This window comes from Oryx dammah, unplaced genomic scaffold, assembly GCF_014754425.2.
Source record: "Oryx dammah isolate SB20612 unplaced genomic scaffold, SCBI_Odam_1.1 HiC_scaffold_2, whole genome shotgun sequence".
NCBI classification, from domain to species: domain Eukaryota; kingdom Metazoa; phylum Chordata; class Mammalia; order Artiodactyla; family Bovidae; genus Oryx; species Oryx dammah.
The window spans coordinates 83753057-83778147 of record NW_024070186.1 but is presented as its reverse complement, the minus strand read 5'-3'; the positions used below and the strand labels follow the sequence as shown (position 1 = coordinate 83778147).

Below are 25091 nucleotides of genomic sequence, written 5' to 3'. Positions count from 1 at the left end.
CGACTCCAAACTCGCAATGTAGGGGACCCCACTTCAATCCGTCAGAGAACTCAATCCCTGCATGCCTCAATGAAGATGGAAGTTCCTGAGTACCGCAACCACCGGTGCAGTCAAATAGATAACAAAGAAATGACACCCTGATACATGCCACGGTATGGATGAACCTTAAAAACATTATGCCAAGTGAAAGAAGTCAATCACAAAAAGGTTACCTATTGGATGATCCCATTTATAAGGAATGTCCAGCATAGACAAATCCATAGAGACAGAAGCTGCCTAGGGCTGGGAGTGCTTGAGGGGGTAACTAAATGCTAGTGGGTACTAGGTTTTTTGCCAGGTAATGAAAATGTTCTAAAATTCGATAATGATGGTGGCTGCAGCAACTCGGTGGATATGTTAAAAATCACTGACTTGTACACTGTAAAAGGGTGAATTTTCTATGGTATATGAATGGGATCTCCATAGAGCTATCTTTAAAAATAAAAAAAGAAATGATACAGACAAGTCCTTCTTTAAGTTATTAAACATCAACAAGGAAAAATTTAAATTATAATAGTTTATTTTCAAGAAAAATAGTCCTATGTACTTGAGCGGCCGTGTGTCTGAATGGGAGGGGGCAGATTGCAAAAATCACGGGGCTCCCTGGCTGCGAGGGTCGCCGCCTAGGAGGACTTCACTCTAGAGCCCCGCTTGGGCGAATGGTGGGGACGCAAGGTGCAGCTACAGCCGCAGAAAAGAGGGTAAGAGAGGATGCCGGAGAGCGCGGGAGATTTCTCTTTCCTGGCCTCCCACCGCACCCTTTGTATTGTGCCGTTTTAACGATCTCACCTCTCGAGATCACCAGAGCCCAAGCGGCTCGCCGGGAGCGAAGTGTGTATTGTTCGGCTCAGGAAATGTGGGGTAATGAAGGTGCCTCCCACTGGGCTGGCAGGTCACTGTATTCCGCTCTGGCCTCCGGTTTGGGGGATGGGTGACAGAGAAGGGGTCCGCGGAGCCGCGCCGCCGCTGTCTGGGGGCAGGGAGCGCAGCCTTTGTGCCGAGGCTGCTCCCGGCTCCCGACGCTGGGGGGCGGCCTCCCGCCCGCAGACCCCCGACAATAGCGGGAGGGGTGGGGAAGCCGCACGGTTCCGGAAACTTTTCCCTGGAGTCCTGACCGCCGCCGCCCGCCCCCGGGAGCGCGGAGCTGGGCACGCCCATCTCCGGCCGGCCGACGGTGTACTCGGGCTGGCCCGGGGCGGCGGAACCGCACAGAAGCGGGCGTGCGGAGCGGCAGCGCCGGGGCCGCGGGCAGCAAGGGAGGCTGCACGCGCGTCCCTGGCCACGCGAAGGCGCGGGCACCGGACTGGGCGGAATGGAGCTTGCCGTGGGGGAGGCTCCCAGCCGCGCACCGGCGCCCGCGCTCTGGGACTGGGACTATCTGGACCGCTGCTTCGCCCGCCACCGTGTCTGCATCTCCTTCGCCCTGTGGATCTGCGCCTCTTCCTGCTGGATCGCCGTCCACGCGCTGTAATGGGGGCCGGGGCGGCCGCGGGGGGAACGGGGCGCTGGCCCTGCTGACTCGCTCTTGGGCACCTGGAAGGAGGAGGGCAGAAAGGGAGGATCCAAGAGGCAGGACAATTCCAGGGTCGAAAGGAACATTTTGCTGTAGACTGAAATCAGAGCCTTCTTTCCGGATTCCACGAACGAGGAGGCTGGGCTGGAAGCCCACAGAAGGCTGGGTGGTATGGTGGGCGGGACCGCGGACTGGAAGCTGCCAGTCCTGGGTGCTCTTGTCAGCCTTTGCCCACTGACTGGCCCTGTGAGCTGGGCGAGGTGTAAAGTCCCTGGGGCTCACTTTTCCTCACATAAATGGGGATGTTAGCACATAGGACCGGCTGGGAGGATCCAGTGAGTTAGTGCTGGTAGAGTTCTTCCTAAGTGCTCATTAAACAGCATTATTATTGCTCCCGCACTGCCATCCACCCTTGGCAGAGAACATGGGCCAGTCTCTCCATGTTCTGGCCTCAGTTTACCCAAGGCCCTTCTAGCTGAGAAGGGGAGAGGTAATTATATAACTCTGGCTACAAACTTGGCCCTGGTCTGTCCAACACCGGAAGTGATCTGGCCGAGTGATCACCGTAACCTGGGTTCTAAGGGTGATGTCTGGCTAAAGATGGTCTCTAGGTCTTCTGGCACCCTGTCCCAAGCTCTGGAGGATGGTGCCCCCATGTATTCCCTAGGTGGAGGGGGAGGGAGAGAAGGACCACCCCCAGGGAGGCTGGCACCTGCTCACCCTCAGCACTCAATCCTGTTTACCTCAGGCCTGATGTTGTTGGAGAGAGTCTGCAGGCCATGAATAAGAAAACACTTGGAACATTTGCTGAGGGCCTAGTCCTGCCATCGTTAACTCACCAATCCCTGCCACCACCCTGTGAGCAGGGACTGTCACTGACTCTGTTTAGATGAGGAAGCCTGAGGTTCTGACAAGTTAACTAACTTGCCTGAGTGAATGGGGAGAACTGAAACCCCAGGACCTACTGGAAGGGGCAGGCTTGGGAGGTGACTACCCAGATCAGAGGATGGGAACTAAGGAGGCAGCTTACTTGCATCGTCTCACATGCTCATCACCGCCACCCTCTGAGATGGGTGTCATCAGACAGCGTACCCTCCATGAACTAAACTTGGAGAGGTTACGAGCATCCGTGAGAATGCCCACTGGCTGGGCTGAGAGCAGAGCCTCTGCCTTTCCACCTTGCCTCAGCTGTGTAGGGGCTGGATCAGGGCCAAGCCGGGGTCCCTGACCCCTGAGAGCTGGAGACGTGGCTGAAGAGCAGCAGGGCACAGGTAAAGTGGAAGGCCTGCCATTAACTCACCTTTCACCATAGGCCTCAGTGTTCTCCTCTCTCAAATGGGAGGGTTGAAATAAATTATTTCTAACTTGGGTCCAACTCGGGGAGTCTCCAGTGTAGAGTCTTCACTCTCGAGCCTTCAGTTTCAGGACTCAAAATTAACAGTTGACATTCCCACTGGGAGCTTTGGGCTTTGTCTGGCCAGTCAGGAATGTTTGGGAGCCCAGCTGTCTTCTGTCCACATCAGTTTGTCCCAAGGGCTGATGCTCAGAACTGGCCAAATGGTCCTAATGATGTGGAGTAAGTCCTACCCTGTGATTAAAGGACATGAAACCAGAGCTGCAATTGTGCATCAGTTTCCCGGTAGAAATGTTGGCAGGGAAACATCTCTGACAAAGTATTTCCAAGATCCGACTGATGATGCTGACAAAGAGACGTCTGCCCCTTCCAGCTTGTCCTGCCTTCCTGCACTTATTCCTGGGCAAATGTGGGGGTAGAAAGTCAGCAGTAAGGGAGAGAAGCCAGCAGTGGCAACCCAAAGTGCCACGGCATCTTTGAGGAGTCTTCCCGGGTGTGTAAAGAACGTGCACCCAAAATGAAAGCAACTCAGATGCAGCTGGCAGAAACCGAGCCATCTCACTGCACAGATGGATTAGAAGGATTTCATGTTGATTGCAAAGAAACAAGTTGCCTTTTTAATTTAGGCAATTAACTCTGCTCTACAGTAAAACTGCAATGATTGGATTACTTTTATAACTCTCCTGTTTCCTTTCTAAAAAAGAAAAGCTGACAGCTAGTTTGTCAGCACTGAGAGGTGGGTCGTGAATTTGAGGCAGCCAGACTGATAGGGGGAAAGAAACTCCTCCTTTCGTGAGGCCTGGCTCTTGCTTTGGGCTTGTTGGTCAGAGGCTCAGAGTCCTTTCCATCCTTTACTTTTTGCATCTGTAAACTAAGGTCAAAAACACCTGCTGAGTATATGGGGAAGAAAGTGATTCGTAAGGACACCAAGTCACAACTGCCTTTTTCAGACACCTGCTCTGGGAGCCCAGCTTTACCTCTCTGTATTCTGTCCACACTCCTGTCTGTCCCCGCAGGCTTCTGTATCTGAGATGTGGGAGGAAATCTGGACGGGACCAGTCAGCGTTGTGGGCTGCATGCTGCCTCCTGATCAGTCTCTGTGACACCATTGGGGCGATTCTGGCCAAACAGCTCACCATTCAGGTGGGTTGGGACCACAGGTGACAGTGGCTTCTGTTTTGTTCCTTCCCCACGCAAAGCAGCTTTGCCCTAGGGTCTGTGCCCCTGTTGGCCTTTCTGGTCCTTCAATAACCATGTGACTCACTGCTCACCTCCCTCAAGTCTGCTCAAAAATCTCTCAATAAGACCTCCTGACCATCTGTTTAAAATTGTGCCCTGCGTCTCCCGCAGCCTCTCCAGACCCCTCATCCTGCTCATTTCCCCCTCAGTGTACCATCTGCTTTACTTTGTTCATTACGTCTATTCTTTATTACATGTTAACCCTTACTAGCATGTCAGCTTCATAAGGGCAACAACTTTAATTCAGCGCCGTCTCCCCAGCACTTAAAACAGGAGCTGGCACATAGTAGATGTCCAATTAAAAAAAAAAAAAAAAGATGGGTGCTGTTACTGTTTTCTAGAGCCCAGGCACTGCTCCCATTCATGCAGGGGTATCTGAATCCTTTCCCAGGTGGTGATGTGGGCTTTGGAGCAAATGAGAAACATTTCAAGTTTTTCCAAAGTCTGGGACCTTAAACAAATCTGTGTAGAAAGGGGCCTATCTCAAAACACATATCCCAAGGAAGATATGGGAAGTGTGGGCCCCACTTCAGGGGGCTGGTCCTGACCTTTTGCCACCCAGGGAGATGTTAAGGAGGGCAGCCTGGTGGTTGGACACAGATTTGGAGAGTTCTAGACCCTGCTGTGAGCAGCATTCTATCAGAAACAAATCACCTTTCATTGTGGAGGCAATTCTCACTAGCTGATAAAAGATAATGAAGTTCAGCTCAAGTCCAATAATAATAGCTGATATTTGTTAAATAGTAAGGGCTTTTCATGGAGAAGGAAATGGCAACCCACTCCAGTATTCTTGCCTGGAGAATCCCATGGACAGAGGAGCCTGGTGGGCTACAGTCCACGGGGTCGCAAAGAGTCGGACACGACTGAGTGAAGGGCTTTTCATATATTAATTCACTTAATCCTTAAATTATGGGTGCTCGCATCATCCCTGTTTTACACATGAGGTGTAAAAGAGGTGTGGAGAGGTGTAGAGAGGTTACATAACCCTGCTACAGGCACTTTCTTGTAAGTAGCAGTGTCAGGATTCAAACCCTAGAACACATGCTGTTAAGCACTAAATACAGTGGACCCTTGAACAACACGGGTTCAAACTGTGTGCATTCACTTATACGTGGATTTTTTTCAAATAATACACACTATGGCACCCCACGATCCACAGGTGCTTGAATCTATGGATGCAGAACAGAGGATACAGAGGACCTGCTGTAAAGTGACACTCAGAATTTCCACTGCAAGGAAGTGGGCTGTTCCAGTGTCAACTATAGTGTCAGTAGGGAGTGCAAGTTTCGGCAGGCGCATCTTACTTTCCTCCGATCACCGGCCTAAGCACCTTTCCATGTGTCAGCTCATATCATCTGCTTCACACTGAGAGAAGTGCTGTTATTATTGCTGCTTCACAGATGAGGAAGCAGAGGCCCTGGGAAGGTCAGCAGCTGGGCCAGAGTTGCACAAGACTATGCTGTACAATGGAAAGGGTGGCAGGCTGGAATCTTGTCCCATCTCTACGATGCACGTTTTCATAACGGCTTTGGTCACTTGAGCAAAACCCCATTTCCTCAAATGGAGGTGATAACCAACCCCTGTAGGGTGGGAGGTATCCCTGGAAACCCTATTTCAGTGGAACGTATGTGGTGGAGGAGATCCAGAACGAGAGGTACTACAGTTGTGGAAAGAGGTTTAAACACCAAGACCTTTCCTTTGCTCGCAGGTCTTCACTGGTGCCTACCTAGCAGCTGTCGACCTGGTGAACTTTGTGTCCGTTCTCTTCCCAGTTTGTGGCTCCAAATTCAAGTCCAATTCGGGTGAGTGTGCTGCCACCTGTTCCTGACTTCATCATCCACTCATTTCATTCATCAGCACCTCTCCCTGTCGTGCCCGAGCTGGGCCCCTGCCAGGCACAGATGAATGGGCGAGCTCCCCGGCCTCAGCCAGAGCAGGGAGTCCAGGCCCTAAAAGACAGTTAGCGCTGCTAGTGAGGGGTGTGCGCTCGGTGGGCAGCAGAGGAGGGGAGGGTCTGCAGGTGGCGGGAGAAGGTGACATTCGAACTGGGACCGCAGGAAAGGGCTTTCCAGATGAAAGAGCAACCTGGGAAGAGGTCAGGAAGAAGGAGGGGGCAGGGCTTAGGGGACAGACAGTGATACTCAGTGTGCAAGTCCAGGGGCTCCAGGTGAAGCCCCACCACTTCTGGAAATGGAGTCCAGGAAAGGGCCTGCGTGGCCTCAGGCAGAGCAGGGGCTGGAGGTGACTGAGATGGGATGAGTAGGCTGGCAGTATGTGGGACCAGATGTTCCTGACAAGGGGCAGCAACACGCTCGGACCCTTATCTTAAAAGGAAGTGCTTGCACCAGGGCGTAATGTAAGATGTCCTTGGGCTCAATGCTACCCAGAGGAAGAATGCTCTTTTTGGAGTTGTTCAGCGGAGGATCTGCCTTCTATTTCAAGGAGTCTTTCAAAGACGATGCTTCTCCTGCTCCCAGTTTTGATGCCTTGGCACCACTCCGCCCACTCATGGTGCATTCACCAAGCTTGTGCGGGTTCCGCTCAGTGCCAGGCTCTGTGCAGATTCTAGAGCTGCCTGGGCACAGAGCCTGCCCTTAGGGGGCTCCAGTCTAGGATGAACAGCTCTGTGTGCATGCAGATGTATATGATGAAGGATAACGCTGACCTGCCTTAAAACATAAAACGACGTGAAAGGCTGAGGAAGGGGAAGAGCACCAGGCGTGGGGGATGGGGGGAATGAGAGGGCACGACCACAGGCCCTTCAAGGGTGGGCAAGGTCTGGCCGGTGGAACAACGTGGGAGCCCGTCCTGGCCTCATGGCTGGGGTCAACACCAGTTCTTCCCACGCAGCTGTCTGTCAGGTTCCAGATCCTGGCAGCTGACCAGGATCTTGGTGTCTGTTGCAGGACGGGGCTCCCGGGAGAGGAAGAGGAGGCGGCGGCTCCGGGCCAGCGTGTTCGCCCTGGTCCTGCCACTGAGCCTGGGCCCAGGCTGGGTTCTGTGGGCCGCCATCCCATGGGCTTCAGGCTGTGACCGAGGGCCGCAGAGGAGGCTGCTGGGCATCCTGGTGCAGGTGAGGCCAGGCCTGCTCGGGCTGGGGAGAGGGGTATGATGTCGGGGAATATGGGTCCCTCCCCTCCACACAGTCCCAACCAGTGTCCTGGGGGTGGGGGCCAGGCCTAGGCCTTGCTGGGAAGAACCACCTAAAAGCAGAAAAGGGTGGGCCCAGGGTGCCTGGGAGTCTCCCCTGGGTGCTGAGTGTATCACTGTTCCCACAGGACAATACAGAAATCCTCGGCTTCCTGCTGGGTGGCATCGCGGCCTTGGGCTCCTGGGTTTCCCGGATCCCCCCACTCTCCAGAATCGTGAGCCTGGGGCTGGGACTGGGGGGGTCACTCCTCCAGGTCTTAGGGCATCTGGGACCATTCTCCCAGCTCCAGGTCACTGGGGTGGGGAGGTGGTGTCCCCGTGTGCACAGCCGTGTGTGTATGTATGGGGGGGTATGTTTGTCTATATGTGTGTGCGGGGCAGAGGACAGCTGGCCCCAGGCTCCAGTGGGAGGGCTCTGTGTCCACTCTATTTCTTGTAGCAAATGAGAAACAGGTTCTCAGGAAGGAGCCCCTGGGTTTGGATGAACAAGCATCCTATTAAGGAATGAAAAGGTTTGAGGTTTTAGAAGATAGGATTGTTCAGCTCCTGGGCTGTTTATATTCGAGAGTGTCTTGTTGGCAGATATTTTCCCAGTGTCTGGGGTAAAGGAAACCCTATGTTGGCCACTCCCCCAGGGGAAACAGACATGACTTGAGATGCCCTGCTTGCCCTTGGCAAGCTCAGTCTCAAGAAGACACAGAAATGGAAAACAAGGTGTTCGAATGCTCTAAGAAAGAGAATCAAATGTTTGCGGTTTTGGAAAAGAGGGAGAGAAACCTCTGCATTGTGCAAATGAATGAGGGTGGAAACTGCTGACACCACTGGGTGCTGGGGGTGCCCAGGTTGGCAGGAAGACAGGGTGGGGCCTGAGGAAGCAGAGGCGAAGGGAGACACTAGGGGCAGAGGAGAGCGCAGGAAAGGCCACCAAGGCAAGAGGGCGCCTGCAAGAGAGCCACATATTACATGACCCCAGAAATGTGCCAGCCCATCATTTAGTCTTAAAACAGTCACTTGCCCAAGAGTACTGTGTTTTCTTTACATTAATTTATTTATTCAGCTGGGCCGGGTCTTCACTGCAGCACTCGGGATCTTTGACCTTTGTTGCGGCTCATGGGATCTTTAGCTGTGGCGTGCAAACTGTTAGTTGCAGCATGTGGGATCTAGTTCCCTGGCCAGGGATCGAACGGGGCCCGCTGCACTGGGAGTGCAGAGTCTTAGCCACTGGACCACCAGGGAAGTCCCAGCTCTGTGATTTAATAGCAGTTCCAGGAGAACAGGATTTGGGGATGGCAGGGTCTTAGTTGAGCACTCTGAGAGCTGCAGCCTGAAACCTCCCAGGGCACCGGGCCTCCTCAGCAAAGGTGCGATCTCCAGATCAACGGAGGTGAGTGTGGGGAGCACTGTGCTCAGTTCAGCCCCCCTGGGATGGGTCTTCAGGGTGGTGTGGGGGCTGGGAAGCTGTGTCACATGACAACCTTTGAAGGAATTGCTGCAGGGCCCTGGCCACCTGTATTGTAAAAGTTTCCTTCGCCTGCAGTAACAAAGTGTCACAGACTTGGAACAACAGAAATGTATTGTCTTTAAGTCTCAGCGGCCAGAGGCCGGACCCCAAAGTGTCAGGGCCACCCTCCCTCTGAAGGCCCTAGGAGGGATCTGTTTCAGGCCCTTCTCTGAGTTTCTGCTAGTTCCCTGACTGGTGGCAGCACAACTCCAGGATTTGTGTGGTGTTCTCCATGTGTGTGTGTGCGTGTGCACATGTGTGCGTGCACACACACCAATGCATGCAGTCTTCACGTGGCCTTTCCTCCATACGTTCCTGTATCTGACTTTCCCCTTTTCATAAGGAATAGTCATCTTGGATTAGGGCTCATCCTAACAACCTCAGCTTAGCTTGGTCATCTACATAGACCCTACTTCTAAATAAGGCTACATTTACTAGCTCTGGGAGTTGGACTCCAGTGTCTTTTTGGGGAAACTCAATCCAACCCATAACACCAGCCCCCCTAAAACACCTCAGGCCAGCCCCACCCCTGGGTTACACCCTCTCCTTCATTTTCTTGATCACATTTATCGCAGCCTGAAATTAGCTCCTTTAGTTATTTGCCAAGTGGCTGCCTGGTTCCCCAGCAGAGAGTTGGCACTGTGAGAGCAGTCACCCTTTCTGTTTTACTTCTCGCTGTGTGCCAGACATTTGGGGTCTGCCCAGGGTAGTGCCAGGAGACATTTCTTACTGAGCAACTGTATCTGGCCTAGAAAATAGGGAGTTCATGGATACAAGAAATGGAGAGGTGTCTTGGGGCAGAAAGAGTAGCCTTGTTCTCTGCAGTCTTAGTGATCAGAACCAAGACCAGAACCAATAACCAGGAGGTTACTGGGAGGGCCACATCCCATTCAGTGAAAAAAAAGACTCCATGGGTTAGACACTTTGCCCAGTGGCTGGCATGTTGAAAGCAATCGGTATTGTTATTCCTGCTTTAGTAGGTAGTGAACTCCTCATCACTAGAGGCATTCAAGCTGGATGACCCCCTTGGCAGGAAGATAGAGGGAGGTTACATTGGACTGAGCTGGGTAATCTAGGAGGGACTGCCAGCCCTGAGTGTGTCTGGTCCAGTGAACAAAAGCCCAGAGCTAGGGTTCCCTCATTAGGAAGAAAGCCAGCAAGACTGGGGTGCAATGGAAGCTGAGCCAGCATGGCCTCAGACCCTGGATTCCCCAGAAGCTGCTTCTAACTTACCCTTGGTGAGGGCACTGAGCAGTCTGGTTGGGTAGCTTTGGTGGGAGAAGATCCCATTTTTCCAGGGGCAAGTCCTTCAATGGGACTAGGAGTGTGAAACATGCTCTGATCAGTAGAGCCCTGTGCTAACAACATGGGGAATCACTGCTGCTACAGGAGTGGCTAAGGCATGGCCCACTTCCAACCCCCAGCACAGATTTGCCAGGCAACCACCAGGTGGGTTGTCCCCTCAACCATCAGTCCTGAACCTTTAGGCAGGCCCGAGTATGCTAGAGAAGCTCCCGCCACATCTTGAGTCACCAAGCCAGTTCCAGTCTTCTAGCAGCGATGCTTGAGGCACCTGCTGTGTGCCCAGCACCACAGGCAAACAGCCCTCTAGCCCTCCAGAGCCCTAGTACCAACACTGACAAGAGCTTGAGTGTTGAGTCAGATGGTACTGGGCGTGGGTTGGCACCAGAGTGAGAGCAGAGGGCTCCGCCCGCTGAGCCCCTCTCTGCAAGTCACTGCCCCTCTGGCCATCAATGTCGCCTGTAAAATGGGGTGGGTGGGCTGGAGGACCCCAAGGGTTTCTTGGTATAGTGGTGCTGCCTGCGTTGTGTGAGGTAAGAAGGGCCAAGGGAAGGGGTGTCACTCTACCTACAGCCTCTGGGGCTAGTGGTTCAGGACTCACCCTCCCCAGCTAGGTGCTGTCTGTTCAGGGGTGTTGTGGTCGTTGTTTAGTCGTTAAGTCCTGTCTGACTCTGCAACCCCATAGACTGTAGCCCTCCAGGCTCCTCTGTCCATGAGATTCCCCAGGCAAGAATACTGGAATGAGTTGCCATTTCCATCTCCAGGGTATCTTCCCAACCCAGGGATCGAACCCACATCTCCTGCACTGGTAGTGGATTTTTTACACTAAGCCACCAGCAGGTAGTGGTGGTGGGAGGAAGGAATTACTTGCTCCCCTTAGGGTGGAGGTTAGGGATGGTTTCCCAGAGTTGAAACAGGGAAGCCTGGGAACAAAGTTGGAAGAGACGCAGAGGGAGACCTAACACTCTTGAGGATTCTTTTTTGTTTGTTTCCTTTTCCTTGGCTGCTCTGCATGGCTTGTGAGATCCTAATTCCCTGATCAGGGGTTGAACCCAGGCCCTTGGCAGTGAAAGTGCAGAGTTCCAACCACTGGGAATTCAGTCCTTTTGAGGATTAAAATTAAAATGGGGAAGATTGACCAAAACATGCTTTTTCTCTTGAATTTTGTCCATTCCTTAGGCAAGGCCTGCATATCTCCAAATACAGTCATCTAATGAGCAGACTAAGTTTATGTGTATATATATGTAAACACATGTGTGTATATATGTGTGTATGTAAACACACGTGTATATATATGTAAACATACATGTATATATGTAAACACATACGTATATATACACATACATATACGTGTATATGTATTCTGTGTTAATTTAAATACCTATGTAATTGTATGAATTGGAAATACATATGTGTTTATATGTGTATAGAAAGTGACTTTATACCTGTAAATGGTACTTACATATAGATATTGCATATGTTTCCTTTAAAAAAAAAACCAATATTCATTACTCATTCTCCAAAAATATCCCCTTGGCCTCAAAATTACCAGAATGTTATCTCTAATTTCCCTGACTTTCCCATCTGGCCTGGTTCGGAGTTGGTGGTCCTAGGAAGAGAAGGGTCAGGGCTTGGCTCTCCATAATTCTATCTCCCTCATGCTCTCTCCACTGAAATTCACGGGTCCCTGCCCAGTGCTGAGTCCCAGGGCACCGAGATGGTGAGGCCCTCAGCCCTGCTCTGAGGAGCTCTCTGTCTGCTGAGCAGACAGATGTGTGAGGAGCTAAGTCATGACCAGGGTGAAAGGCACTCTAGTAGAGGGATATGTCAGGTGTGAGGGACACAGAAGAAGGAATTGCTTGCTCCCCTTAGGGTGGAGGCGGTAAGAGATGGTTTCCCAGAGTTGATTTTAAGCCAGGTTCTGAGGAATGAATAGGAGTTCACCAGACAAAGGGGGCAACTTTTTTTTTTTGGCCTTGGCTCATGGCTTGTGGGATCCTAGGTCCCTGACCAGGAATCGAACCTGGGTCCCCTGCCATGAAAGCGTGCAGTCCACCAGACTGCCAGGGAATTCCTGGAAGCAGCTTGAAGCCCAGTGGAAACAACTCCTTTGGGGGCTGGCCTTGGTCAGAGGGCTTGCCCTCCAACCTCTCACATCAAGGGGCCTCGGTCTTAGAACCAACCGAAGGGAGCTGGGCGAGGCGGCAGTGCTCCTCCCAGCGCAGCCCCTTCCTCTCTCTGCCCAGTGCCGGGGTAGGACATTTCCCTCCATCCACCTGTGGACCCGGCTCCTGTCAGCGCTGGCTGGTCTCCTCTACGCCTCGGCCATCGTGGCCCATGACCGGCGGCCTGAGTACCTGCTGCGGGCCACACCCTGGTTCCTGACCTCGCTCGGCCGTGCAGCACTGGACCTGTCTGTATCCACCGCAGGTCCCGGGGCTGGACGGCCTGTGTCTCGTCTCCCCTCTGCCCCACCACGCCCTCCTACCCGCTTGGTAGAAAGAATTCTTTCTCAGTGGCCAGGGTGGTGGTTTGAAGCCTAGGGCAGGCAGACACAATTGCAGCGTGCAATTCTGTGTTTTGTTCTTTTTTTTTTTTAAATAAGAAGGATCTCTTGACTGGAGCTCTATAAAACTGCAGAGGGAATGTGAACTTCTGGGCCCTGGGCTCAGAGAAGAGCCAGCTCCTGTCTCCACGCTGCTCCCCGCTGCGTCGGCCCCACCCTCCGTGAATCTGTTTTCTCACCTTTGCCTTGTCTTTCTCATGGGCCGGGAAAGGCTTTGCGAGCTGACTGGGCCTGCACAGCTGATCCTGCGCTTCCTGTCCTATTTGGTGCTGGAGCCTGGGGTGGGGAAGCAGGGAGAAAAGCTGTCCCCCTTTCTTGTTCCCAAGGGGATGTTGCCCAATGTGCTTACACCCCGGTGATCTTGGTGTGAGGGCCTCCAGGGCAGGCTAAGCTCAGACAGTGGCGGGTGGAGATGCTGACAGTGGATAAGCCTCTGCTGGCGAGGGAGTGTGTGAAAAACCCTGTGGATTTAGCATAAACAGTTCCGAAAAAGATTTTCTCACTTACTGTTTCAGTCTGCCAAGGTTGCCATAACACATTGCCACAAACTCGATGGTTTAAGCCAAAGGAATTTATTCTCTCAGCTTTTGAGACCAGAAGCCCCAAGTCCAGACGGGGCCACACTCTCTCCAAAGGTTCCAAGAGAGTCTTGCCCTGCCTTTTCTGGCTTCAGGTGGGCTCCTGGGGTGCCTTGGTTCCTGGCAACATAATTCCCATTTCTGCCTCTATCGTCATGTGGCCCTTTTCCTTTTGTGTATCTCTGCCTGTCTTCTCTTCCTCTGAAGTTCCTGTTGTGGGACTTACCTTATCTGCCCTAGTCCACTGCCAACCTCATCTTAACTAATTCTTGATATCAGCAAAGACCCTGTTTCCAAATAAAGTCACATTCTGAGGTTCTGGGTGGATATGAATCTGGAGAGACGCTTGCCAACCCACTACATGTACCGTCCCTCCTAAGCCGAGGAAGATGGTTTTCACAATCTTTTGGTTTAACAAGTATTCACCAAGTGCTTGTTAGAGCACCTGACTGGGTGGTGGGCCCCGGGGGGACAGAGAGAATTGGACCTGGCTCTGTCCTTAGATTGTCTTGTGTCTGCTCTGGGGCCTACCCTGGCAGGATGATTCTGGGGAGTGAGGGCGTCACTCTGGGGTGGAGCCCTTGGGGTGCCAAGGTGAAGGCAGCATCAGGCAACTGAAGTTCTCTGCTTCTTTGAACCTTAACTTCCACTTCTCAGATCATTTTCCTTTCCTGCGTGATGAAGAGCAAGATGAGGCAGGTCTTGGGATTTGCCTCTGAAGCGGGCGAGAACCCCGACACCCAAGCCCTTCTGACCTGTGCAGAGAAGGAGGAAGAAAACCAGGAGGCAATGACCGAGGCAAGGTCTCCCAGCTGGATGGGGCTAACCGGTGTCTGTGCCCAGCGTGGGCAGAGGTGGAGAGCCTCGCCAGGGCCCAGCCTGGGAATCTGGGAGTCCCTCCAGTGTGGGTTATGCCCAATGCTGAGTGCCCTGAGAAAATAGGATCCTCTGTTTTTCCAAATACAAAATATTTTTAAAGTTTTTTTCTTTGATCACTGCATAAACTTGAGCATTTTTTAGCAATGTCGATAAAACAGTCAAATGTCCACTTATGCTATTTGGTAATTTACATATATATTGAAGTTCACTTACTATATAAATTAATACTTGAGTTTAGAAGTAATGTGCCTTTTGCCCACGTTCGGTAAAAACTTATGTTCCTACTTTTGCATGCATTTGACATCCACAGCATCACCACCAATAACACAATTTTTTTAAAAGCTGATATTGCTAAAAAGCTGGTTTTTAAAGTGTTGTTTACAGTAAGATCCACCCTTTGCAATTATGTAATGTCATATCTGTAAATGTGTCTGTCTCTGTCTTTACTGATTTAATCAGGTGACCCCTGTAAGTAAGGAGAACTATGCTAACTGAGGGAGTTTGTCTTTGTCAGAAGTCCTTGGCTGCAAACAATTGAACAAGTGCCTCATGATAATAAGAGAGCTTGTAAAGACTTGAACAGAAAGCAGCTCCCTCTTTTCTAAGATAATTTTTTCAGGAAAAAAAAAATCTAGTCTCCTATGAAGACTCTTCACTATTCTCATTTCTTTCAGAGTGGAAATGAGACTCCCTGTGAGTGAGCCAGGTCCACTCCTCCAAATGTTCTAGCTTTAACAGCATAATCTGACTGAGTGAATGAAATAGGAGATGGTATGTAGGTATGGCCAAGCTAAAAGGGGCGATACAGGTTCTTGGACCAAAGATCCAAGTTCCCAGGAAGGCTCTAATGGAATGTTATTTTCATTCCATTCTAGAATCTGTTATGAAATTATATTCCAAAAGGGAGCTAAAATATTTCAAGAGAGCCTCATGTGTTTAGTGTTCTGAAGAGAGTAAGTAGAGCCTTCAGCATCTCTTCAGCAGTCTTTACAGCTCTGGTTCTCAAAGTGTGGTCCTTGGACTAGCATCGCCCAAGAACTTGTTAGAAATGCAAATTCTAGGGTCCACCAAGCTCTACCAAAACACAGCTCAATTGTTTTAATAAGTCCTGTTGGTGCTTCTGATGCACAGTAAAGTTCGAGAACCACTTCTTCTAAAAGCATTTGTTTAGCACCCACCTAAGTAGTCTCCCAGCTTTGCCAAACTTTATAATTATCTGGGGAGCTTTTAAACTCTCCAGGTCAGTTCCACACTGGTTAAATCAGAATGTCTGGGGTTAAAAGCTAAACATTAGCTGTTTTTTAAGAGGCCCAGGTAGTTCCACTGTGCTGGAAAGTTTTGGACCCACCCACCTTCTGTGACATCAAAGAGACAGATAAGATGCGTCTTATAGGAAGTAGAAAGTGAGACGTGCCATAAAAAAAAAAAAAAAAAAAAACAGAAAAAATACTGTAGGGATTCTGTTGAAGAAAATGGAATCCTGTTTTTAGAAAGTGTCTCCTTCTTCCTTTTTGTCTTCCTGTCTCCTTTTGAAAGAACTCGGATTGGGTGCCGCTCACCACACTCCCACACTGCAAGCCGCTCAAGAGGATGGCAGCCATCAGTCGCTACATGGAGCTGACCATTGAACCGGTGCAGCAGGTAAGTGGCCGTGAGCCGCAGCTGGGTGCCCAGAAGGGTGGGGGGTAGTCATGGGAGGCTTCTTGGAGAGGTGACACTTTAGCTGTAGGAGGCGCAGAATGAGTCAGGAAAGCATGTGAAAAAGAGCTTTTGAAGGCCTTGGTAGGGCGGAGGTGGTCAGATGAAGTGGAGCTGGGAAGATGAAAAGGTGGCGAAGAGGCAAGGTCACAGTGTGGGAGCTGACCGTCACCCTGAGGACGATGGGCGTCCAAGAGACTTCCGGACGAGAGACTCAGGGTCAGTCATGCATTTTAGGGCCATCACTCAGCCTGTGTTGGGGACAGATTAAAGAGAGGAGCCTGGAGGTAAGGGGGTCAGTGAGGCACGGCTGCGAGTCCAGGAAAGAGGTGTTGTGGCCTGAACCAAGGCCAGAGCTGCTGCGGACGCAGAGCTTCAGTGGAGTCAGCGGGTAGAGCAGTGGGAGCTGTGAGGGTGTGGGGTGACTCCCGGGCCTCCGGCCTGTTCAAGGGGTCCTCAGGAGGAGGAGGGTTGGAGAAAAGACTGGAAAAGGTGGTAAGACATCCACTTGACGTCCCATACCCCACTAGGATGTTCCTGTCGAGGCTACAGTGACCTCCCTACCGCTAAATCCTGGGGGTAATTTCTGTCCTAGTTGAGATTCAACTCATTCAGCCACCCGCTTCTTCCAGTTTCTGGGGCCCTCCTTGTCCTGGTTTTTCTGACTCCCTCCCTCCTGGCGGCTCCTCCCCGTGAGCCTGACTTCAAGGTTGCAGTACCCCAACTCCGCCTCAGGAGGGCTCCCTTCTCTGATCCCATAGCCCCACCTGCCAGCCCTTGAGACCTCCCCTGCCTGTGTCTCCATCCTTTCTAGTCTTGGCTGCTCGGCTGCCTCTTCATTATCAGCACGTGGCATCTCACACATGCCGTGTTCAATACGGAATTCTGCATTTCCAGGCCCAGATGGCTCCTGCTCCTCTCCCTATCTTCCTCATGTCAGTGCAGTGGGGCAAACCCAGATCCCCCTCTTCTCATACGCGCTTGTGCCCATCTCACCCGTGAGCGAGTCTTGTAAATACTTCATTTAAAGTAGATCCAGGAACTTCCCTGGTGGTCCAGTGGTTAAGACTGCGCTTCCCATGCAGGGAACATGGGTGTTGATCCCTGTGTGGGGAACTGAGATCCCACATGGCACAGCCAAAACATGAATAAATAAAAAGAAAGTAGATCCAACCTGGAGATTGTCATATAAGTGAAGTAAGGAAGACAAGTGTTATATGATGTCACTTTTATGTGGAGTCTAAAAAATATTACAAATGAACTTATTTACAAAACAGAAATAGACGCACAGATGTAAAAAACACACAGTTACCAAAGTGGAATGGTAGGGAAGGGATAAATTGGGAGCATGGGGTTAACAGATGCACACAACTATGTATAAAGTAGATAAATGACAAGATTTTGCTACATAGTACAGGGAACTATATTCAATATCTTGTAATAAACTATAGGGCTTCCCTGGTGGCTCAGATGGTAAAGAATCCACCTGCAATGTGGGAGACCTGGGTTCGATCCCTGGGTCGGGAAGATCCTATGGCGAAGGAAATGGCAACCCACTCCAGTATTCTTGCCTGGGAAATCCCATGGACAGAGGAGCCTGGCAGGTATAATGAGAAAGAATTGAAAAAAAGAATATAGGCATATATAGGTAAATATGTGTAACTGAATCACTTTGCTGTACACCTAAAGCTAACATAACATTGTAAATCAACTTTACTTCAATTTAAAAAGTGGGAAACAAGTAGATCAGGAGCCTTGTCACTGGTTTGCCACTACTATTTTTGTCCTATCCCCTCCATTTACACAGAGAAGGCAATGGCACCCCACTCCAGTACTCTTGCCTGGAAAATCCTATGGACGGAGTAGCCTGCTGGGCTGCAGTCCATGGGGTCGCTAGGAGTTGGACACGACTCAGCAACTTCACTTTCACTTTTCATTTTCATGCATTGGAGAAGCAAATGGCAACCCACTCCAGTGTTCTTGCCTGGAGAATCCCAGGGACGGGGGAGCCTGGTGGGCTACCGTCTATGGGGTCACACAGAGTCGGACACAACTGAAGCGACTTAGCAGCAGTAGCAACTCCATTTACAACCAGTAACCCGAAGGGTCTGTTTAAAATGTAAATTATATCTTGCTACACTTTGTTTTAAAGCACTCCTCTCGCTTCCCTTGTGGCTCAGCTGGTAAAGAATCCTCCTGCAATGCAGGGTTCAATCCCCAGGTTGGGAAGATCCCCTGGAGAAGGGAAAGGCTACCCATTCCAGTATTCTGGCCTAGAGAATTCCATGAACTGCATAGTCCATGGAGTTGCAAAGAGTCGAACACGAATGAGCGAATTTCACTTCACTTCATTTCTGGCCTCCCGTGTCACACAGAATAAAATCTAATCTCCTAACACAGACCTGTTAGACCTTCCAAGACCCGTGCTTGCCCATCCCTGACTGCCTCCTCTTCTACCCCGCTTCAGTCCTCTCTGGCTACACAGAATACCTCTTCATTCCTCTGCCTACATGTTCTTCCTCCTGATTTTTTTACATGTCTGCTTTTTTCTCGTCTTTCTGTTCAGTGAAAACGTCACTCTCTCCGAAGGCCTTCTTCCCCCACCACCCAGTCAAATGGGTGTATTACCTTTTCTGCTGTATTACTTTCAGTTCAGTTCAGTGGCTCAGTCGTGTCTGACTCTTTGCGACCCCATGAATCGCAGCACAGTAGGCCTCCCTGTCCATCACCAACTCCCGGAGTCTACCCAAACTCATGTCCATTGAGTCAGTGATGCCATCCAACTGTCTCATCCTCTGTCGTCCCCTTGTCCTCCTGCCTTCAATCTTTCCCAGCATCAGGGTCTTTTCAAATGAGTCAGATCTTCACATCAGGTGGCCAAAGTATTGGAGTTTCAGCTTCAGCATCAGTCCTTCCAATGAACACCCAGGGCTGATCTCCTTCAGAATGGACTGGTTGGATCTCCTTGCAGTCCAAGGGACTCTCAAGAGTCTTCTCCAGCACCACAGTTCAAAAGCATCAATTCTTTGGTGCTCAGCTTTCTTTATAGTCCAACTCTCACATCCATACATGACCACTGGAAAAACCATAGCCTTGACTAGACGGACCTTTGTTGGCAAAGTAATGTCTCTGCTTTTGAATATGCTATCTAGGTTGGTCATAATTTCCCTTCCAAGGAGTAGGCGTCTTTTAATTTCATGGCTGTAGTCGCCATCTGTATTACTTTATTACCTTTTAAAATGCTCTGCAAAGCACATTTCCTGATCTTTTACTTTTGTTTGTTTTCTGTTTCCTGCTGGGATATAAACTTTGTTTGCTTCTGTCTCATCTGCGTCAACCCTGGTGCATCGAGTCACAGGCTCTCGGCACAGGTGTGTTGGAACGAAGAGTTCAGTAGTAGGGGCCCCACTGAGCTGACCTTGGGACATGCTGATGCTCACAGTTTGGTCCTGATAGAGAGGTTTTACTTATTGTTCCTTGGGAAGTGGGTGCAAATAGCCTCTATGTGATGTAAGTGAAGTTCAGGGAGATTCGGAGCACATTTTCACAATTAAGAGCCTATTTTGGCCATTCCGCTCTTTTTCCATCGGGAGAGTGGGTGGGTGGGTGGGTAGTTGGGTGATCGGAAGCTCTGGGGAAAGCACGGGGAACCCTGGCACCTGGCCAGTGCTTGACACTAGAAATTTTGAAATCATGGAATTTCTGAAACATAATAATGCAAAATAAAAAAGAATGATACAAAAGTTGTGTTCACTTAAACGCAAGACTCCCTGTACCTCAGTCTTGAGAGGATGCCTGCTGGGAAACAGGCTCTTTGGGACAAGACTGTGTTCTCTTGTTCTCTTCCTTCTGTGTCCACCAGAGGGCGAGCGTTGTCTTCATGACAGCTCCCAGCTGGGAGCCTGGAGCCCTGCCTCTAGCCTGGGCAGAAGAGTCATCATTCCTGTGGTGGTCTGTTTATTAGGGCTAACTACCTGTCAGGCTCTGAGTAATTGATACCAACCAACCCTTCTGGTGATAACTGTACTGGTCATAATGCTTAGAGCGCTGGTTATAGTGCTTAGAGTACTGGTCTAAGTGCTTTACATAGATTACATCATTTAATCCAAACACCCAACCCTTCAGGTTACCTTGCTGATTTTACAGAGAAGGAAAAGGGGCCGGTTGAGGTTAAGCAGCTTGCTCAAGGTCACACGATCTGTTGGTGTTAGAACCAGGATTCGTACCTGTCTCTACCCAGGTCTGTGCCTTTCCTTACAGAGTTAGGCAGCTTCTTACTTGGCATAATGGCTGACACCCAGTAAATGCTTGATAAATGTTTTTTAAAATTATCAACACAAATTCTTATAACAACTTGAAGTAGATACAAATGTTATTTCTATTGTTATAGAAATTGTTGAATTATTATTATGCTAAATTATTATATTTAATACTTTTATTATTATTTTAGAATGAGGCACAGAGAGGGTTAACTCACTCGCCCAAGATCCCATAGTTAGAAAATCTCAAAAATAGGTTTCAGACTAAGCATGTCTGATTCCGGGCCCTGAGCTTTTATGGAAAAGACATGATTTTTATGCCGCCATTTCATGCCTGCTATGTTAGCAGATTTTTTTTTTTTTTTTTTTTAATGAGAATGTCCTGATGGGCATTTTGTGGTTTGGTACCGTGATGCTGCGTGCTTTAATACACATCCTGTTTGGACTACCCTGTGAAACGGGCAAACAAGCCAGTGAGGTGCCCACTCTTCCAAACATCCCCTCCTGAACACTGGTCTAATGAGAGATTTCCCAAGAGGCGCAGCTGGGGCCAGGCTGGGCCTGAGGGGCTGAGGGCGTGGGGTCCTAGGAGTCCACAACTTGCAGAATTTGGAACTCCGTTTTACCTGTTGACTCAGGTGTGGTCAGGCCTGGGGAATTTATAGATTCTTTCATTGATGTGGCTGGGAGGCCTCTGCTCCCCACCCCCCATGTCTCTGCCTGTGTTTCCTTGGTGGATTTTCCTCCCTTCCAGGACTCTCACAGGAATCTGTGCCTTGGACCTGTCTAGGGTTGCAGCCCTGCGTGATTTGGGGACCCGTATGAGCAGCTGTTCTTCTCATGTGTCCAGGGCGTTTACTAAATCTTATCCCGTGACACCACTTAAGAGGAGGGCAGGCAGGGGCTACCAGCCCTGTCTATAGGTTAGGAAAGTGACGCTCAGGAGGACGAGGTTTTTTGCCAAGGTAAGGCAGTTAGCTGGTGGACACGTGGTCTGGAAGGCAGGTTGCTCCCCCTGTGCTGTGTCAGTGTGATGACTGCCTGGCTCTGAAACCCCAGTCCACAGCCTCGAGGATCTCTGTGGAAACCCATGTGCCCTGTGAGGGGAAGCTGTCTTCTGAGACGGACAGAGAGACCAGTTCAGTTCAGTTCAGTTGCTCAGTCGTGTCTGACTCTTTCCAACTCCATGGACTGCAGCACACCAGGCCTCCCTGTCCATCACCAAATCCTGGAGTTTACTCAAACTCACGTCCATTGAGTCGGTGATGCCATCCGACCATCTCATCCTCTGTTGTCCCCTTCTTCTCCTGCCTTTAATCTTTCCTAGCATTAGAGTCTTTTCCAGTGAGTCAGTTCTTTGCATCAGATGGCCAAAGTAGTGGAGTTTCAGCTTCAACATCAGTCCTTCCAATGAATATTCAGGACTGATTTCCTTTAGGATGGACTGGTTGGATCTCCTTGCAGTCCAAGAGACTCTCAAGAGTCTTCTCCAACACCACAGTTTAAAAGCATCAATTCTTCGGTGCTCAGCTTTCTTTATAGTCCAACTCTCACATCCATACATGACTACTAGAAAAACCATAGCCTTGATTAGGCGGACCTTTGTTGTTAAAGTAATGTCTCTGCCTTTTAATATGCTGTCTAGGTTGGTCATAACTTTCCTTCCAAGGAGCAAGTGTCTTTTAATTTGATGGCTGCAGTCACCATTTACAGTGATTTTGGAGCCCCCCCAAATAAAAGTCTCTCACTGTTTCCCCATCTATTTCTCATGGGACCAGATGCCATGATCTTAGTTTTCTGAATGTTGAGTTTTAAGCCAACTTTTTCATTCTCCTCTTTCACTTTCAACAAGAGGCTCTTTAGTTCTTCTTCACTTTCTGCCATAAGGGTGGTGTCATCTGCATATCTGAGGTTATTGATATTTCTCCCGGCAATCTTGATTCCAGTTTGAGATTCATCCAGCCTGGCATTTTACATGATGTACTCTGCATATAAGTTACATAAGCAGGGAGACAATATACAGCCTTGACGTACTCCTTTTCCAATTTGGAACCAGTCTGTTGTTCCATGTCCAGTTCTAAATGTTGCTCCCTGACATGCATACAGATTTCCCAAGAGGCAGGTCAGGTGGTCTGGTCTCCCATCTCTTAAATTTTCCACAGTTTGTTGTGACCCACACAGTCAAAGGCTTTGGCATAGTCAATAAAACAGAAGTAGATATTTTCTGGAACTCTCTTGCTTTTTTGATGATCCAACAGATGCTGGCAATTTGATCTCTGGTTCCTCTGCCATTTTTAAATCCAGCTTGAACATCTGGAAGTTCACGGTTCATGTACTGTTGAAGCCTGGCTTGGAGAATTTTGAGCATTACTTTGCTAGCGTGTGAGTTAGTGCAGTTGTGTGGTAGTTTGAGCATTCTTTGGCATTGCCTTTCTTTGGGATTGGAATGAAAACCGACCTTTTCCAGTCCTGTGGCCACCGCTGAGTCTTCCAAATTTGCTGGCATATTGAGTGCAGCACTTTCACAGCGTCATCTTTTAGGATTTGAAATAGCAAGATGGTAGGAGGGGCGGAATTGTGTTTAGAATCAAACCCCATAGAGAGCTCACACAAACCTTGTGTGCACCAGGACCCAGAGACCCCACAGAGCCTGAGCCAGAACTGTGTCTGAGCGTCCCCTGTGGAGGTCCGGGTCAGCAGTGGCCTGCCACAGGGGCAGGGGCTCTGCGTGCAGCAGAGCTGGGTATGGCAGCCCTCTTGGAGGAGGTCGCCATTAACCCCAGCATAGAGCCGGCAGAACTTACACAGGACTGGGGAAACAGACCATTGGAAGGCACCAGCAGAACCTTGTGTGCACCAGGACCCAGGAGAAAGGAGCAGTGACCCCACAAGAGACTGACCCAGACTTGCCCGGGAGTGTCCAGGAGTCTTGGGCAGAGGCGTGGGTCAGCGGTGGCCTGCTGCAGGGTTGGGGGCAGTGAGTATAGCAGTAAGTGCATGGGACATTTTGAAGGAGGTCACCATTGTCTTCATTACCTCCACTGTAGTTTGAAAGAGAAGGTTGCTCAGTCATGTCCGACTCTTTGCGACCCCATGGACTGCAGCACACCAGGCCTCCCTGTCCATCACCAACTCCCAGAGTTTACTCAAACTCATGTCCCTCGAGTCAGTGATGCCATCCAACCATATCATCCTCTGTCATCCTCTTCTCCTCCCACCTTCAATCTTTCCCAGCATCAGGGTCTTTCCAAATGAGTCAGTTCTAGTTTGGCCCCAGGTAGCTCAGTGGGTAAATCATCTGCCTGCAATGCAGGAGACCCAGGTTCAATTTCTGGGTCAGGAAGATCCCCTGGAGAAGGAAATGGCAGCCCACTGCAGTATTTTTGCCTGGAGAATCCCATGAACAAAGGAGCCTGGCAAGCTACAGTCCACAGGATCGCAAGAGTCGGACACGACTGAGCGACTAAACCAACCAAATAACAGGGAGGGAACACAGCTCCACCCATCTTCAGAAAATTGGATTAAAGATTTACTGAGCATGCCCCCCATCAGAACAAGACCCAGTTTCCCTCTCAGTCAGTCTCTCAGGAAGCTTCCGTAAGCCTCTTATCCTTCTCCATCAGAGGGCAGACAGACTGAAAACCACAGTCACAGAAAACTAACCAATCTGATCACATGGACCACAGCCTTGTCTAACTCAATGAAACTATGAGCCATGCCATGTGGGGCCACCCAAGACATACGGGTCATGGTGGAGAGTTCTGACAAAATGTGGTCCACTGGAGAAGGGAATGGCAAACCACTTCAGTATTCTTGCCTTGAGAACCCCATGAACAGTGTGAAAAGGCAAAATGATAGGACACTGAAAGATGAACTCCCCAAGTCGGTAGGTGCCCAATATGCTACTGGAAATCAATGGAGAAATAACTCCAGAAAGAATGAAGAGATGGAGCCAAAGCAACAACATCCAGTTGTGGATGTGACTGGTGATGGAAGTAAAGTCTGATGCTGTAAAAAGCAATATTGCATAGGAACCTGGAATGTTAGGTCCATGAATCAAGGCAAATTGAAAGTGCTCAAACAGGAGATGGCATCAACATTTTAGGAATCAGCGAACTAAAATGGACTGGAATGGGTGAATTTAACTCTGCTGCTGCTGCTGCTAAGTCACTTCAGTCGTGTTCGACTCTGTGTGACCTCATAGACGGCAGCCCACCAGGCTCTGCCATCCCTGGGATTCTCCAGGCAAGAACACTGGAGTGGGTTGCCATTTCCTTCTCCAATGCATGAAAGTGAAAAGTGAAACTGAAGTCGCTCAGTTGTGTCCGACCCTCAGCAACCCCATGGACTGCAGCCTTCCAGGCTCCTCCGTCCATGGGATTTTCCAGGCAAGAGTACTGGAGTGGGTTACGATTGCCTTTTCCGGAATTTAACTCAGATGACCATTATATCTACTACTGTGGGCAAGAATCCCTTAGAAGAAATGGAGTAGCCATCATAGTCAACAAAAGAGTCTGAAATGCAGTACTTGGCTGCAATCTCAAAAATGACAGAATGATCTCTGTTCATTTCCAAAGCAAACCACTCAATATCACAGTAATCCAAGTCTATGCTCCAACCAGTAACACTGAAGAAGTTGAAGTTGAATGGTTCTATGAAGACCTACAAGACCTTCTAAAACTAACACCCCAAAACGATGTCCTTTTCATCATAGGGGACTGGAATGCAAAAGTAGGAAGTCAAGAGATACCTGGAGTAACAGACAAATCTGGCCTTGGACTATAGAATGAAGCAAGGCAAAGGCTAACAGAGTTTTGCCAAGAGAACGCACTGCTGCTGCTGCTAAGTCGCTTCAGTTGTGTCCGACTCTGTGCAACCCCATAGACGGCAGCCTACCAGGCTCCCATGTCCCTGGGATTCTCCAGGCAAGAACACTGGAGTGGGTTGCCATTTGCTTTGCCAATGCATGAAAGTGAAAAGTGAAAGTGAAGTCACTCAGTCGTGTCCGACTCT

General features: G+C 49.9%; 1 protein-coding gene across 6 annotated transcripts in view; it reads left to right on the top strand.

The window, feature by feature from the left end:
• Positions 1-986: 986 nt before the first annotated feature.
• Positions 987-25091, top strand: part of TMEM44 (transmembrane protein 44) — a 47774-nt gene continuing 23669 nt past the window's right edge. For 3 of the 6 annotated variants that reach the window (XR_005725818.1, XR_005725817.1, XM_040267675.1), the window contains exons 1-8: positions 1006-1506; positions 3923-4049; positions 5854-5947; positions 7052-7218; positions 7424-7510; positions 12345-12515; positions 13900-14040; positions 15658-15762. Coding sequence is in view for 4 of the 6 variants with exons in the window: in XM_040267675.1 (XP_040123609.1) it covers positions 1352-1506; positions 3923-4049; positions 5854-5947; positions 7052-7218; positions 7424-7510; positions 12345-12515; positions 13900-14040; positions 15658-15762 (1047 nt within the window). In the remaining 2 variants the exon portion in view is untranslated. Of the gene's footprint in view, positions 1507-3922; positions 4050-5853; positions 5948-7051; positions 7219-7423; positions 7511-12344; positions 12516-13899; positions 14041-15657; positions 15763-25091 lie in introns of all 6 variants that reach the window. The other 3 variants (XM_040267705.1, XM_040267691.1, XM_040267700.1) reach the window with 3 other exon arrangements.